General features: G+C 34.1%; 1 protein-coding gene across 1 annotated transcript in view; it reads left to right on the top strand.

Moving 5' to 3' along the window:
- Positions 1–2,325: 2,325 nt before the first annotated feature.
- LOC133335467 (roundabout homolog 2-like) overlaps positions 2,326–17,618 on the top strand; it is a gene marked incomplete at its 3' end in the record, with an annotated part of 39,385 nt that continues 24,092 nt past the window's right edge. The window contains exons 1-3 of the mRNA XM_061543740.1: positions 2,326–2,329; positions 4,453–4,574; positions 7,384–7,564. Coding sequence (XP_061399724.1) covers positions 2,326–2,329; positions 4,453–4,574; positions 7,384–7,564 — 307 coding nt within the window. The remainder of the gene's footprint in view (positions 2,330–4,452; positions 4,575–7,383; positions 7,565–17,618) is intronic.

Below are 17,618 nucleotides of genomic sequence, written 5' to 3'. Positions count from 1 at the left end.
TCTTCGTGTTGTATTTCCATTAAATAAAAAAAATACATTAAATTGACATTGAGATTTTTTATGTAAACATATTCTGTACAATAACAACGACAACAACAACAATGATAACCGTTGAACATTTCATGACATTGTCAGTCAGTCAGTCTTTTTCTCCAATGCCGTATGACTTTCTTGTCTTGACAACATGTATCGTCGTCGGTGTCGTCGTCTCCATTGACAACATCATCTTTGGCAATGGTATGGCAAACATTATCTTCAGCAGTCATGTTCAACTCATGTTTCCTTGGTAAAAAAATGAAGAAAAAATAAAAAAAAAATCTTTTAAAAATTATAATGTCTTTGTCTCTGCAGAAAATTCAATTGAAAGACTATCCTGAAGCCTGAGCAGAGTGAGAGAAATGTCAGATTCAATTTCAGAGTTCATTTTTCTTTCTTTAATGGAGGATGATGGTTGTTATTTTTCTCAGTGTATTTTTGGTTTTATGCCACACCATTCTAAATTCAAATCAGCTACAGCAACAACAACAATGTATGCAAAATTTGAAATAAAAAGCAGAAGACGAAGAAGCAGCAGCAGGGGTATCCTTTTAACGTTTTTAATGATCAATTTGTAGAGTATATGATATTTCTATTTAGCCATATATGCTGCATGCCAAACAAACAGACAGACACACAGCTAGTCAGCCAACCAGGCAGGCAGCCAGTAAGCCAGCCATCCATGCCTCACATTCAACCAAGCCAGGTTACTGCTGCAGCAGTGGCAAAATATGCATAATGTGTTGCATGAATGGGAATACAAAATGTTATGTTGTCCGGGAACCCAATGGTGATTGGCTGTGTTGTTTCAGGTAGCACAGCTCACATAGAGAACGGGAGACCTTCATTGATGACAATGATGATGGCCATGATGTTGTTTGATGGCCATGTGATGGCCTATTCTAGGTATAATTTTGTTGTTGACTATTTGGGGTTTTCAGATCCATTATCATAGCAGAATAATCATGTTGAGAAACGTGTTCGACATTGTATTTGAGAGTGGGGTAGTTTTGAATACCTGGTTATGTCTCTTTGATAGGCTACATTTTCATTCGTTTGACTCTTCAACCATCCATTCATCCTGGGATAGGCATTCAACCATCCATCTCGAAATGATTATGGTTCGAAGGTTTTTGTTTCGCTTTTTTCTTGTTGTTGCCCGGTTGGCGTTATGGTAAATGTGTTAGGTTGGCTAATGATGACATTGGTGATATTAGTCAGTGGCACAACGAGCTAATGGAGATGGGACAGTGGAATAGAGAAACCAGTAAGGAAAATAGTAAAGTCGGACTGGGCCGACCATATGATACCCTTCACCACTTTGGGTATATTCAACACATGAATCCTAACAGACGTCGCATTTTTAAAGGATATAGATTAAAGGATACAGATATAGAAGTTATATATAAATCTGAACCGATTTTCAGGAAACTTAGCACACATCATTGTAGACCTAATTTATTACGCTGTGATATTAAGGGACCAAATTTCGTGCACATCACGAAACATAACACACATCATGCAAGACCTAATTCATTACCCTGTGCCAAATTTCGTGCAAATCGAAAGATATATACGGACTTTGGTGCACCATTTACATTAAATCGGACGAAAATATAAATGGGAGCTATATCTAAATCTGAACCGATTTTCAGGAAACTTAACACACATCATTCTAGACCTAATTCATTACGCTGTGCCAAATTTCGTGCAAATCGAAAGATATATAGGGACTTTGATGCACCATTTACATTAAATCGGACGAAAATGTATATGGGAGCTATATCTAAATCTGAACCGATTTTCAAGAAACTTAACACACATCATGCTAGACCTAATTTATTACGCTGTGCCAAATTTCGTGCAAATCGAGAGATATATAGGGACTTTGGTGCATCATTTATATTAAATCGGACGAAAATGTATATGGGAGATATATCTAAATCTGAAATTTCAGTAGGGTTCGTCCTTGGGCCAAAAAAGTGACCTATGCCAAACTTCATCTAAATCGGATCATAAATGTGACCTGTACTCTGTTCACAAAAATACATGGACGGACGGACGGACATGCGTAAATCGACTCAGAAAGTGATTATATGCATATTCTCAAAAGGAACCATGTTTCTATCTCGTTTCCTTTTGCCTGTTAAAAACATATGCACAAAGACATAATACCCTGTACTACAGTGTGGTGAAGGGTATAAATATAATAGATAATATTGAACATTACGAAGGACCAAATTTACAAAAAGCCTCCGATTTTTAACTATTTTTTCCATAGCCTAAATCATGGGTAAATAATAACATCATTTTGATTGCTCTTGGCGATAAATATCGTAGCTCGAAGGACCAATTCCATGCTTTGCCAACTCGAAGGACCAAATATTAAAATATATCAAATCTAAATGTAGAACCAAAAATGCTATAAAATTAAAGAGGTTATTGTTAATGATCTTATGTCGATTTAAATAACATTTTAGCTATCCAAAATTGAGTTACTTGTCTAAATCTGGGTATTGCAGTGCTCTAAATTTATGCTCACGGTTTTAGTACAACTACAAATTTTTAATATTAATTTTTTTCTCGAAGTTTCTATGCGTCCTGTGTGGTTAAATAAAGCTCTTGTACTTTTGTATTGAAAAACAAAAAAAAAATTGCCAAACGTAGTTATCGTAGTTGGAAGGACCAACTATGCATTCTCAACTCGAAGGACCAAATAACCAAAAAAAAAGTTAGATAGGCAGTTAGCCCACCATGAAAATCTGGGAATCTGTTTCACCTTCTCAAAGAATCCAAAATTCTAAATGAATATTATTTTGAAGTCGGAGGATCAAAGGAAAAACTAACAAAGCTCAGTCACGATGAATTGTTACCTCGAAGGACCAAAAATACATTGAAAATTTATTGCTGTTATATTTTCCAAATAACCAAAAAAAAAGTTAGATAGGCAGTTAACCCACCATGAAAATCTGGGAATCTGTTTTACCTTCTCAAAGAATCAAAAATTCTAAATGATTATTATCATGAAGTCGAAGGATCAAAGGAAGAACTAACAAAGCTCAGTCACGATGAATTGTTACCTCGAAGGACCAAAAATATATTGAAAATTTATTGCTATTATATTTTCCGAATGTAGAAAAATTCTCTACAAATGTTTGATGTTGGTCCTTTTGAGACAATATTTTTTCACGATGAATTGTTACCTCCAAGGACCAAAAATACATTGAAAATTTATGTCTAGAAAAATTCTCTACAAATGTTTGATGTTGGTCCTTTTGAGACAATATTTTTTGACAAATCGAAGGACCAAAAAATCCGACGGTCTGATTTTGTTGTTATTAACCTTTAAAAAAATAAAAACATTTTTGTTATCTCGAAGGACCAATCAAATTATCAAAATTTCCCGCATCGAAGGACCAAATATGGAAATAATCAATAATGAGCTCAACTTTTTAATTATCTTGATGGACTATTTTTTTGAATAGCTGAGGAACGCCATATATTTTTTATGTTCAGGGCCAATATTTTTCCATTTTAGACCACTGTCCTTTCCTTTGCACATTTTTCCCCCATACTATTTTTTTTTCTATTCTAGTTTAGCTTATTACCAGTTAATACTTCTTTGTTTTGTTATTTTTGTACCATGGTTTTCTAATAATTTGCTTAACATGATTATCAATTGTTATTATTATTTCATGTCGGGTTATCCATGTTTGTAAAGTGTTCGACCGGTCGGTCGGTCGGACTTCGACTGCATGTTCTCTTCAGTTGCCCACTAATAGTTTTATTAATGGCCAGCAATGTGTATGACAAAAAACGTGCCAGGCATTTTAAATGAACTTTTTTTTTGATGTCATTCAATTCATATGATTTAGATTAAATTGAATATAACAGATTGTGTTAATTTGGAAAAAAATGGAATGTGAAATAATTAAATAATATTGGTCTATGATAGGCATTAATAGAGAAAAACTAAAAAAGAAAAATATTTAAAGTGTCACACAAAATAGTTGGAAAATATTCATATCTTTGTAATCATTTAAAGAATTTTAAATATTCATAAATTGGAATAAATAATTTATAGAAATTTTATTAGTTTTTTTTTATGAAATACAAATCGAAAAAGAACAAATTGTGTCGAATGTCGAATAATTAAATAATGTCTTTAGAAGCATTTAAGGAATTTTAAATACCAAATAATCGGTAAAATATTCTCTAGAATAATAAATACTTATTTTAATAAATAATTTTTAGGATTTAATTTAAATTTGTTTCTTTACATTTAATAAATTTAGTATAAGCCTTTATTTTTATTACCTGAAACATATTTTTTTTCTTTTATTTTAGAAATATAATATTTTTCTTCTATATTTTCTAAATTTAATATTAACTCCCTGTCTCTCCTTGTCTTTACAGCGCAATATCTATCGCCTCGTATTATTGAACATCCCACAGATTTAGTGGTGAAAAAGAATGAACCGGCCACACTGAATTGTAAAGTTGAAGGCAAACCGGAGCCAACAATTGAATGGTTTAAGGTAAGTCCTCAAAGAAAAACACTAAGGAATAAAAAGAGATAAATATTTTCTAAAGGAAAATATTAAAAAGAAAAATATTTTTGAATATATTCCCAAAGAAATATTGGAGACATGTTAAAAATTATTGTCCCCAATTTTAGATTCAAAAAAAAACTTTTGATTCCGATAAAGAAAACCGACAAATATTTCGAGATATTGCAAATAATATGACCTTAGGGTGGAGACAGGTAGCACTAGAGTTGGAACTAGTTGAATGAAACAAAAGGAACAATCGGTGCTATGTCTGCTTCTTTCCTTCATCTGCTCTCTAGTTTTGCTAGTTCAAATGAACAATTTCTCAAAAGGAACAATCGGAACTAGATCCGTTTCGTTCGTTCATCTAGTTCCTTCAGTTACTCCAATCGTTCCTTTTTTGTTCTCCTTCTCCGTGTTCCCTTTTGAACAAATCGTTCAACTAGATATTTCTGTTCACTAGAAGACTTAATGTCGTGTATTAAAGATTTAATAAAATTAAATGAATTATGGAACTAGTTTCATTTGCGGCGTGAATCCAAAAATATTGAACCGCTTCAGAAATGAGATTGTCTTAATCGCCATAGAGTTTTAATTCCAATCAAGAATACCTATATATTTAATGGAATCTCCGATGAGTATTTCGAGACAAATTTAAGATATGATCCACCTTATGGTGGAGATTCTTACTCCACCATAAGGTGGACGAACCTCCACCTTATGGTGGATGTTCGTTCTGGAACGAAATAATTCAAATTTCTTCTTTCGTTTATTTAGTTCCTTCGGTGGTTCCAGTTGTTCCTTTGTTCCACCTAGTTTCTTTTGATGTAATCGTTCATCTAAATCTTTCCGATCATGGGCCGAATTAACTGACCAATGAAAAGTTAAACTACTTTGGAACTAAATGAAACATACTAGTTCGAAGGAATTATGGAATATACAATTCTATTTATGGTGGAGGCTACACTAGAATTGGATGTTTTCGAAACGAAAATAAAATTAAATAAACTATTCCGCGAGTTGAACGATCGGAACTAGATCCGTTTCATTCGTTCATCGAGATCGCTCAGTTGCTCCCGTTGTTCCTTATTTGCTTTCATTCACCCAGTTTCTTTTGAACCAATCGTTCGTCTTGATTTTACCCTGCATTGACCGAATTAACTGAAATATACCAATGAACGATTGAACTAAAATAAATTATGGAACTAAATGAACTAGTTGATTTTGCGAGGCGAATCGAAAAAAGTGAACTGTTTCAGGAATAATATCGATTATAAAAAAATAAATGACAAATTTAATACACAATTCAATTTATGGTGGAGACAAGGTACACAAACTGGTAAAACTAGAGTTCGTTCGTTGAGGAACGAACTAGTTCAAATGAACTATTCCGTAAAAAGAAAGATCGTTCTTTCGTTCGTGTAGGTCCTTTTACTCCATTCATTACTTTGTTTGTTTTTCTTCGTTTAGTTATTTTTAATCTAATCATTAATCTAGATCATTTTATTAATTTACCGAGTTATCGGACGTGTAGCAATGAACGATTGAACTAAAAGAGAACTGTGGAACTAAATGCATGATGGCATTTGCGGCGTGAATCCTAAAATATTGAACCGATTCATGGTTAAATCGATATAGGATTTTAATTGCGATCAAGTACACGATTGAACTAAAATGGAACATGAATGATGACCCAGTTCCTTTGACGGCATAAATCCTAAAAACACTGAACCGCTTCAACATGACTAAATCGATATAGAATTTTAATTGCGATCAATATCCTTGTTCCTTTTGCGGTGTGAATCCTAAATATATTTAACCGCTTCAACATGGTGAAATCAATATAGGATTTTAATTGAGATTAAGATCAGAATTGAACTAAAACGGAACTATGGTGACCTAGTTCCTTTTGCTGCATGAACCCTAACATATTGAACCGCTCCAACATGGTTAGACCGTTATAGGATTTTAATTTGTGATCAAGAACAGGATTTAACTAAAACGGAAATCTGGAACTAAATGAATGATGACCTTGTTCCTTTTGCAGCGTGAATCCTAAAAATATTGAACCGCTTCAAAATGGTGACATCGATATAGAATTTTGATTGAGATTAAGATTAGGATTGAAATAAAACGGAACTATGGAACTAAATGAATGGTGACCTAGTTCCTTTTGCCGCATGAACCCTAAGATATTGTACCGCTTCAACATGGCTCAATCGATATAGGATTTTAATACGATCAAGATCAGAATTGAACTAAAACGGAACTATGGAACTAAATGAATGGTGACCTAGTTCCTTTTGCCGCATGAACCCTAAGATATTGAACCGCTTCAACATGGTTCAATCAATATAGGATTTTAATTGCGATCAAGATCAGGATTGAACTAAAACGGAACTGTGGAACTAAATGAATTATAATGGAACATGACCTAGTTCCGTTGACGGCGTGATCCCTAACATATTGAACCACTTCAACATGGTTAAATCGATATAGGATTTAAATTGCGAACAAGAAAACCTATATTTAAGCGGTCTACGGTGAATAATTCGATATGAAAAATGTAATAGACACTTCATTCTATTGTGAAGGCTATAAAAAATTTTGAACAGTGTTTTCATAAATAGGCATTTGGTAGTAACTCACTTGAATTCATTCGAACCGAATATGACAAAAATAGTTTCGGAATTTTTATAATAATTTCTTTATTTCGTTGAATTCCTAAAAAAATAATTTTTGTTAAACATTTTACTTATTTTCTCTTTGTCCCTCTCTCTCTCTCTCCCTTTCACAGGACGGCGAACCTGTCAATACAAATGATAAGAAATCACATCGGGTGCTCTTCAAGGATGGTGCCCTGTTCTTCTATCGCACTGTGCAGGGCAAAAAGGAACAGGACAGTGGTGTCTATTGGTGTGTGGCCAAAAATCATGTTGGCAAAGCAGTCAGTCGTCATGCCACTTTGCAAATAGCGGGTAAGTGTCGGGAAAAATAACAACAACAAAAATGAAAAAAGAAAATAATCAGCGACTGCAAACATGTCTTAAACAGCCGCTAATGGCTGCAAGAATGTTGTTGCGGTCGTGGTGATGGCGGTGGATGACTTGCCACCTCCGAACAAGTGGCAAATAAGCAAATTAACACTTTTGGTGTGGAGGTGATAGGAAAACAGAAACAAAACCAATACAGCAGCTACTTCCTACATCGAATGGAAAAGGGAGTAAAAAGGGAAGGGCTATTATCTCCTTCCTAGGCAGAAGTTTAGTGTGAGGGGTGGCCTCATGTGGTGGAAAATATTTAGAAAAAAACACCCAACCATTAACACTTTTTTATGTACAAAAAACATCAGCAAATAAACAACTTTTTGCGAACTGGGGAAAAAAATACTGTGGACAAGTTTCTGTCATTGCAGTTAGGTGTTGATGACACCACGATGTTATCTTGGAATGGTGTAAAAAATATATATGAGGATCCATAGACACAGAATACCCTCTACCCTAGAAGCTGGCAGCATTTCACACATTTTGGCCAATAAAACATTTCGAGCCACCGCCATGGTAGTTGGCCATAAATCTATCATTGTGGCGGTTGTTAAGCAAAACATCAATTGTATCGTTGATTTCCCTATGCAACAGCAGCAACAACCACAAAAAACCTGTGGAGGGCAGATCCATACTCCAATTCACACTGCAGTCTCGCGTTTTTGCCACTTCTCTTAAAAAGGGGAAAATTTGAAATGATGAAGTGCTTTTTCTGAGGATGCTTCTGCTCATACGGAGACCCTAATGGTTATGTTATGCTTTAGAATATTTATTGGTTACACTCCTAACGTCCTCCTCCTTCTGCTGCTTACTGGGTAGCAGATATATGAACAAATTTTTTGCCACTCCAAATCGTATGAAAATTTAAAATGTGACAATAATTTGTTGTTTTTTCTTCAACGACCATTTTGTGGGTTCTCGTTATTTTTATGCGTTATTCCTTTTTCCGATTTTTTTTCTTGGTTTGTTGTAATATTTCGTACTACATGTGTTGAATAATTTAGTTTTTTTTTGGTTGGTACTTCTCGCTCATTTCACACAACACACATAAATATATTTACACTTATGTTGGCCTGGGGAATAATTTTTGTTTTTTTTTCGTCGTGTGGAAGGAAGCCTCCTTTTTCGTTCCCAATGTAAATGCAACTAAATCATTTTTATGACTTAAATGGAATTTGAACGGGGAACCGACAAAAAACCAGCCGCTAAAAATAATTTTGAAAAAACATCTAAACGACCCGTCTAATGTTCAATTAGAAGTGTGAATGAGTCGGGTAGTCATTTCGGGATTTTTTATATATGTTTTTATTTTTTAAGGGTTTCGAAAATTTCGTTGAAACATAATTTTGTTGTTTTACATGAACATTATTGAAGATTTAATGGTTTCTTTAGAAAGTTGTTAATATTTGTTGTAATGGAGAATGAAATGTGGGGTCGGATTTTCGTACAGGCAGCAGAAATTAAAAAAAAAAAAAAATCAGTGAGCGAAGCGGTATAGTTGGACGGGCCGACCATACGATACCCTACACAACTACCACGGAACTCTAACTTTCTGTGGATGTGTATTCCGAGTTTGGGCAATTTTTCGTGATATTTGCTCCCTCTAGCCCGATTAGAGGTCAACAGCACCTCTTCCTTACACTGACATATTTTCCGAATATCACTCATATTCAGTACAGCGCTTCTAGTTAATTCTCCAGATTCCATTCACCGTAGGCTGTGTTGTGATTTTTGGCTTATTATTGTCATCGACTCGAAAAAACACAAAAAAAAAACAAAAAGTATTCGGTCCATTTCATCCCATAGTATGGAGGGTAATTAATTTTGTTCTTCCGTTTGTAACTCATCCCGGGCCCCCAGGGTCGCCCCCTGCGTACGTCCCTGGTTACACCCTCATTCGACATAAGGCTGAGGGTATAATTATCCATTAAAAATTTCTAAAATTTGTATTATGGTTTACATTATGGTTTACATAATCCATATTTAGAAATGTCGGCATAGGTCCACTTTTTGGTATGTTCCCTATATTTTCATTTCTAGTACCTTAATTTCTAGTAGCTGTTTGGCCCGGCTGAACTTTACGCTTCTCACTTGTTTTTTTTTTTATTTTAAATTCTCATAGTATAGCAAATGTCCAAACCGAAAGTTATCGATATTGCCTCCAATATTGGGTATTTTTGGGTCGAAATTTTTTACATTGGTTGGCTTCTAATTTGGTAGAAAATCTGTCTAACATAAAAGCTATCAATATTGGTCAACTTTTCAGAGTTTTCGGGCCTTTGGTCATATTTTGCGATCAAAATGGCTTCTATTTTTAATTTTGGATTCTCAGTGGGTGCCAAAGTTTTCTGCTTCAAAATCGGTCGCCGTTTTGGTATAACCGCCACTATTTTCTATTTGGAAGATTTCAGACATATTTTCGAAACGTCATGCGTAATTTTTAAGGTCATAGCCAAACCTGAGCATCGTTATTTCCTTTTCTCCTGAATTTGGTTCATTTTTATTGCACGTTTTTTCTTTTTTTTTTTTGGTTTTTGACCAACAATATTTCTATATATTTTTTTAATAATAAATTATCCATCTTTGGATCACATTTCTTTTTCTTTTTTTCTCTATAGAAAAAAATGAATCATTTTCTTTCAACACCACATAGAAAGCGAGAGCTTTGTCGGCTTATCATGTGTCGTCTATTGACATTCTAGATAATTTGTCATACCCTTCATTATTCATCTCAGAAGGTGTCAGTTATCATTTCCTTTTTCAATTTCTTTGTTGTTCTACCAACAACAGAAGACGATGAAGAACCCAGAATACCGATCTGACAATAGCTGTCATTAAATAAAAAACTTACTAAGTTAATATTTGTATTATATTTTATTATTATTATTGGTTTAGCTGTAATGAGAAAGAGAGAAAGACTGAGGATTTTCCAGGCAACACATGTATGGACAACAATTACAACAAAAACAACGTTTACATTTATACCTTTAACACCACTTGCATTATTTACAAAAAATGTAAACAGCAACTACAACTACAGTTTTCCTCTTTATGTTCGGAAAACAAGTGAGGGAGCAGAATGTGTCGGGCTAATACCCTTTGAAGATAAAATAAAAATATTAATTTGTTTGAATATTTTCTTGTTTGAATATATGAGAGTGCTGTTTGATTTGCGTTTTATTTTCCCAACTTAAAAACAACACGATGTCAATAATGTAAAGAAATGAGAAAAAACGAAGTTTCCGACTTCGAGTGGGAGGAATGAAAACACACCTTTGTCATGGTGTGGATAATGTAACAAATATTTAACCACTTTTTTATAATGTTGTTGGAAATGTTTTTTTAATAAATATTTAAATATTTACCCTTTGCACAGTGCATGCTGGGTAGAGTATAAATGTCAATAAGGTTATCTATAGCACACACACTCACACACACAATATCATTGTCATGCAAATAATGACAGCTTCAACACCATGTCAATAATGACAGCTGTTGATATCAAATCTTATAAAAATTCCATTTTTTTTATAAAGAAAAATTAAATTTTTTCTTAGAAAAAATCGTTTTTGAAAATACATAATGCAAAATTATGTTAATTTGTATTCAGAAAAAAAAAACCGAAAACGTTTAACAAGATTTCTAAGAATTTTTGCGGAACACATTTTTTCATTGTTTTGCTCTGTAGGCAGTTACATACTACATAGGAGCTGTCAAATTCCAACATTGTTAAATGTAAAAAAAATATCATGTTTGAGGTGCGAAAACAATAACAACACCAACAACATTCCAAAACACCTCCTGTCTCTACTCTAATTAAAAATTCTTTAAGGCACCTCATTCCTGTTAATCGTCATCGTCAGAACAAAAACAATTCAAGCAACAACAATAAATACCCTCGATTGTACAAAAGAAGTCACGTCACGTGTTATGTTTCTACTGTTGTTGTTGCAGGTAATTAATTAATTAAAAAATTATTTTAATAGAATAATCAAAGAGCATGATGGCTTAGAGGAAGCCATGGGAGTGTTGTGAAAAAAATGACAATACCGAAGAAACCTACAGAAATTAATTGAAATTTCATGCTTTGCATAACAAAATCTGTGTGTGGGGTGCTCGTGGGTTATCATGTCTTTGTTTTATTCTAATTGAAATTTTGTTTTTTTCTTGACGGTTTCGTTATGGAATGAGATTTGAGAATTTTTGAAAAAAAAAAATAGTTATTATATTGATAAGAAATAAGTGAAAAGATCAATGAATTCAAATTTAATAAAGAAGAGCGGGAATATTAAAAATCTTAAAAATAAAAAAAAAATGTCTTTAAAAATTAATTTTTTTATACCCTACCCAACTATGTTGTCAGGGTATAATAGCTTTGTATGGTAACAAAAATTTGTAACGTTGAGAAATATTGGTCCTATCTTTTAGTATACCGATCGTAATATCTCAACTAGCCGTGTCGATCTAGACATGTGTGTCCGTCCATCCGCCTGTCGATTATAATTTGTAAACATGATACAGGCCACAGCTATGGATCAATCGTCTCGAAATGCAACGGCAGGGGCATTCATGGGCCACAACCCCCTGCCGTTGCTAATGATCGGTTAATATTTAGGGGATGAAGTGGCATTCATGGGCATGCCGTTGCTAATGATCGGTTAATATTTAGGGGATGAAATAGACCAAGAACTTTATTTTTGTCTATTTTTCTGGTCGCTCTAGAGGCCACAATTATAACCCGAACACAATGACATTTTACACCAAGCAGGGAATCTGGCAAAAGCATAAGCATGACTGTTTTGATGAAGATTGGTCAATATTTAGCGGGCCAAATGGACCCTGACTTTTGTGTGAAAAATTACAAATTTTGTATTTTATAGCGTATATATTTACCCCTGAATGACATAGACCCGAGAAGTTGATAGTATATCCAAGAGATTGGTCTTTAAATATTTACGGGTACGTATTCCAAGTACTACTCTGGAGGGCGAAAATATAGCGCTGATTGCCTTAAAACGTTCCATGAGGTTCCAGTTATGGTCAAGGACAACGCCTGAATTGTTAGGTGATGATCAGATAATAATTTTTCGGATGAAGTGGATCGAAAACTTAATTAATTGTACTTTTCTAGTCGAAAGCGGAAGATCACAACACAACCCACGGTGAAGGTAATAGGCACAAGTAATTTGAGGGGATGTACTGTATCTATAATTTTCCGTGATGATCAAATAATAATTATTTTGAATGAAGTGGAGCGAAAACATAATGTTTGTAGTCTGTATGGAAAAAATCTGCTCTGAAAAGGAATGCTCTGGTGTGATGCCAAATATCCGAACCTTGACACGTTTGAATTTAATTCGTAGATGCAATTTCGCAACAATAGTTGACATAAATACAACTTATCAAGTAAAGACATTTGTAAGCCACATTGCCCAATATGCCTGATGAGCCGCTTAACCAACGACGAAACGCGACGCATAATGGTGGGAATGTAGTATCTCTATGGCTTTCCTTTTCATTGAAACTCCGATCACGTAGCTCATCTCGAAAGAAAAATTAATAAAAATACATTTACATGAATGATCCTTCGCCTTAAGAAGGCATAAAAACAAAACTCAAAAATTCAGCTTGAGCCCGGCTGGGATTTGAACCCTGGTTCCCTTGCCATCTGTTGTTGTCCGGCGCCTTAGCGTTCAAAGCCATCTTCCTTATCTTCCTAAGATTGCACAAAATGCAGTTGCATACCATTGAAGAAAAATATTGTAGTCTGTGTGGAGAAAAAGTCCGTCACTACAAGAAAAATCTGCTCTAAAAAGGAATGTTCTGATGTGATGCCAAATATCCGAACCTTGACAAGGTTGAATTTAATTCGTAGATTTAATTTCGCAACTATAGTCGACATAATACAACTTATCAAGTAAAGACATTTTTAAGCCACATTGCCCAATATGCCTGATGAGCCGCTTAACCAACGGAGAAACCCGTCGCATAGTGGTGGGAATGTAGTATCTCTCTGGCCCTCGCATTAAATTTGTTTGCAACACCTCGTTTGCAACACCTCAAAATACTCACCGAAGATCCCGTAAATTATATATTCTTGACCAGAACAAAATTCTATATCGATTTTTGCATGTCCGTCTGTTGAAGTCACGATAGAGATCGCAATGTTTATATGGTGTAACGGTACTTACCAATATTCGGTATTTAGGGGATTTTGGGCGCGTTTTCCAACCGATTTGATTGTAATTTGACATTATGGCTTGTTATTGCATCTCCGTACTAAAAATTATTGATATTGACCCAAGGTTCAGGGTAGCCTCCATATAACGGTACCTCCCAATATTCGGCATTTGTGTTCTCATTGTATATTGTTTGAGTGTAGCCCTCATATACGGTACCCCCATATCATAGTACTAAAAATGATCAATGTTGTCCCAAGTAGGTAATAAATAAATTTTGGACATATTTTTCCAATCGAATAGGTTGTATTTTTTTATTCTCATTTACTGTTCAAATGTTACTACCCTATTAGCTAATCATATTTATACCCTTCACCACACTGTGGTACATGGTATTATGTCTTTGTGCATATGTTTGTAACAGGCAAAAGGAATCGAGATGGACCCATTGTTCCTTTTGAGTATATGCATAAAATCACTTTCTGAGTCGATTTATGCATGTCCGTCCGTCCGTCCGTCTGTTGATGTTAAATTGTAAACAAAGTGCATGTCGTATTTATAATCCGATTTGGATGAAATTTGGTACATCTCATTTATTTGGCCCAAGGACGAACCCTATTGAAATTAGGTTCAGGTCCAGATTTAGATATAGCTCCCATATATATTTTCGTCCGATTTAAGGTAAATGGTGCACCAAAGTCCCTACATATGTTTCGATATACACGAAATTTGGTATGGCCTACTGAATTAAGTCTAGAATGATGTGTGCAAAGTTTCGTGAAAATCGGTTCTGATTTAGATATAGCTCCCATATATATTTTCGTCTGATTTAAGGTAAATTGTGTACTAAAGTCCCTATATATCTTTCGATTTGCACGAAATTTGACACAGCGTACTCAATTATGTCGAGAATGATGTATGCTAAGTTTTGTGAAAATCGGTTCAGATTTAGATATAGCTCCCATATATAGTTTCGCCTGATTTTTTAGGTAAATGGTGCACCACAGTCTCTGAAAATCATTCGATTTTCACGAAATTTGGTATAGCCTACTAATTTAAATATAGAATGGTGTGTGCTATGTTTCGTGAAAATCGGTTCGGATTTAGATATAGCTCCCATGTATATTTTCGTCCGATTTAAGGTAAATTGTGTACCCAAAGTCCCTATATATCTTTCGATTTGCACGAAATTTGGCACAGAGTACTCAATTAAGTCGAGAATGATGTATGTCAAGTTTCATGAAAATCGGTCCAGATTTAGATATAGCTACCATATATAGCTTCCCCCGATTTTAGGTAATTGGTGCTCCAAAGTCTCTGAAAATCATGCGATTTGTACGAAATTCGTCATAACGTACTGAATTAAGGCTAGAATGACTTGTGCTAAGTTTCGTGAAAATCGGTTCAGATTTAGATATAGCTCCCATATATATTTTCGACCGATTTTATGATTTGGTGCACCAAAGTCCCTATATATCTTTCGATTTGGACGAATTTTGGTATAGGGTAGTGAATTAAGTTTAGAATGATGTTGCTAAGCTTCGTGAAAAGATCCATAGCTAGGCCGATTGACACAACTTACTGAAGTAATATAAATTAGTCTTTGGCAAGTTTCCCTGAAATCGGTACAGATATAGATATATACAAAAACGCGTCGTCTGTTAGGATACATATGTAGAATATACCCAAAGTGGTGAAGGGTATCATATAGTCGGTTCGACTTTACCACTTTCCTTACTGGTTTTCTGACGTCTTTTTCGGAATATTCAAGGTCCTATCATAACATGAGTTTCTCCTGGGAGCCCGCCTGTAATTTTACACATTTTGAATGTTATCCTCATGGTGGAGGGTATAAAGTTATAACTGGTTACAGATCGTTTTTTTTTAAATTCTTATTTACAATGTTTTCCCCCTCCTATGTGCTGTTCTTAGCAAACATATCAAATCAGTTGTTATTGTCCCACCCTGACATGACGATAAACAGCACACCCACCATATTCATTGCCCTTTGGCATTTTTCTGTGATTGTCATGATTGATTTGCCATCTAAAAGCGAAGCAAAATACATATTCAAGTAGTTGACAGCACACATAAAATGTTAAATAAATTGAAATTAAAGCAATCGGTGGACTGAAAGTGACAGACATACGACCATCGCGAGACTCTGGAACAAATTATTTTTTGTTCTTTTATTTGCGGTTAATTTTTCGAAAGCATTTCAAGTGCCCTGAGAGAGCGATAGAGATTAGTAAAGAATTAGCAATGACAGCTGTGTAGAAATGGTTTCAATTGGTCGATTGTCATTAATCTTGAATGTTTTCATCGATTTTTTGCGGTCAATTGCCGTTATTTAATCCCCAGTGAAAGACAAGAGTAGTGAATGAGAATTTGACTGGAGTTTCTAAAAATGCTTTAATGAATTACGAAAATGAAGTTTTGTAAGAAAAATAATGGATGTCCAAAGAGAAAATATTGCAAAATTTTGAAAACTCTGATGGGCCCACTTTTTGAAACCTTAGACATAATATAAACCAATTGGCGAAATGTGGGTAGTATAAATCTATCTGATCTTAATATTTATACTAACCGGATATTTAGTGCAACTATCGGATATATAGGTCCATCATCTCTAGTTTTAGGAAAATCTAGTCATCGATAATATTTAGCGATGTATTGTTAGGTAGTTTATTATAGTTAATACTTGCGATATGATTTTTTTTGTTTACTTCGAACTTCGAACAAAAAATCTTTAATTTTTGTTATGAAAGTATTTTGAGTTTCCACATTTTCCATGGATTATATCACTTAATGTGCTTCAATTCAACATCAAAGTTCAATTTGCTGTCTCCAATTTAAGCTGCAGCAGGCCAATGTATTAAATAAAATTATTGCAGGCGTGCAACTTAAATACTTTTAAGTGTCTTCTCTGTTTTGTTCTAGCACTCAATTATGCTTAAATATTTATTATTTCCGTTACTTAAACTACAACAATCAAAGAATAGAAAAAAATATTGAAAATTTGTGTAAAAGTAAAGTTATGATTTTTCTTCAAAAATCGTTCCCCAAATCCCTTTAAAAAAAAAAGACTTGTGAGGAGGGTGAGGCAATAAATTTTTTAATAGATTTTCCTTTAGGGTCATAAATTATTATTCCAGCTATTCAGACTTAGTAGCCTGCATTCTATATTGCAATATATTTGATTATTTCTTTTCGGCTTCTTCGTTTTGTGGCTGCTTTTTGGGGTGTCATTTTCCCGAACGTTTTTCAGCTGACAATGACAGCGCGAATAACGAACGTTGCAAGCAACCAACCAGCAGGCCATAATTTATATTGACACATTTTCCATAAGGTTTTCCAAAAGATTTTTTTTTTGGAATATGGTGAATTGTCTTAAACATTGTTTTAAAGTGTAGTTTTGAAAGAATTCGAAATAAAAAAATCAATTCAATTCAATTGTCTTTGAAGAAAAAACAGAAAAACTACCTTAAAGCTAGTTTTTCTGTTTTTCTTCAAAGCATATAATGGGTATAATGGAAAAAAATAAAATCAACAACAGCATTGCTTAAGAAAACGTGAAAATAGTGCAACAATGTTTTTGAGAATTAAAAAAAAAAAATAGGGTGGGAAGTGCTAGCCACTAAACAAATTAGAGGCAGCACTACCCAGAAAAACAAATAAAAGAGCCGGAGGGAGGGGGAGAGCTGAAAGTAGCTGATTTTTTTTTCTATTAAATAGATAATGGTATTTAGAAGGAGAATTATTGTTTTTATGCAAGCTGTTAATTAATAGACTATTTCCACTAAAAATAT

Source organism: Musca vetustissima, unplaced genomic scaffold, assembly GCF_032173495.1.
Source record: "Musca vetustissima isolate MV318-11 ecotype Yass unplaced genomic scaffold, APGP_CSIRO_Mvet_v1 utg2955, whole genome shotgun sequence".
Classification (NCBI taxonomy): domain Eukaryota; kingdom Metazoa; phylum Arthropoda; class Insecta; order Diptera; family Muscidae; genus Musca; species Musca vetustissima.
This window is presented reverse-complemented; position numbering and strand designations above follow the sequence as displayed.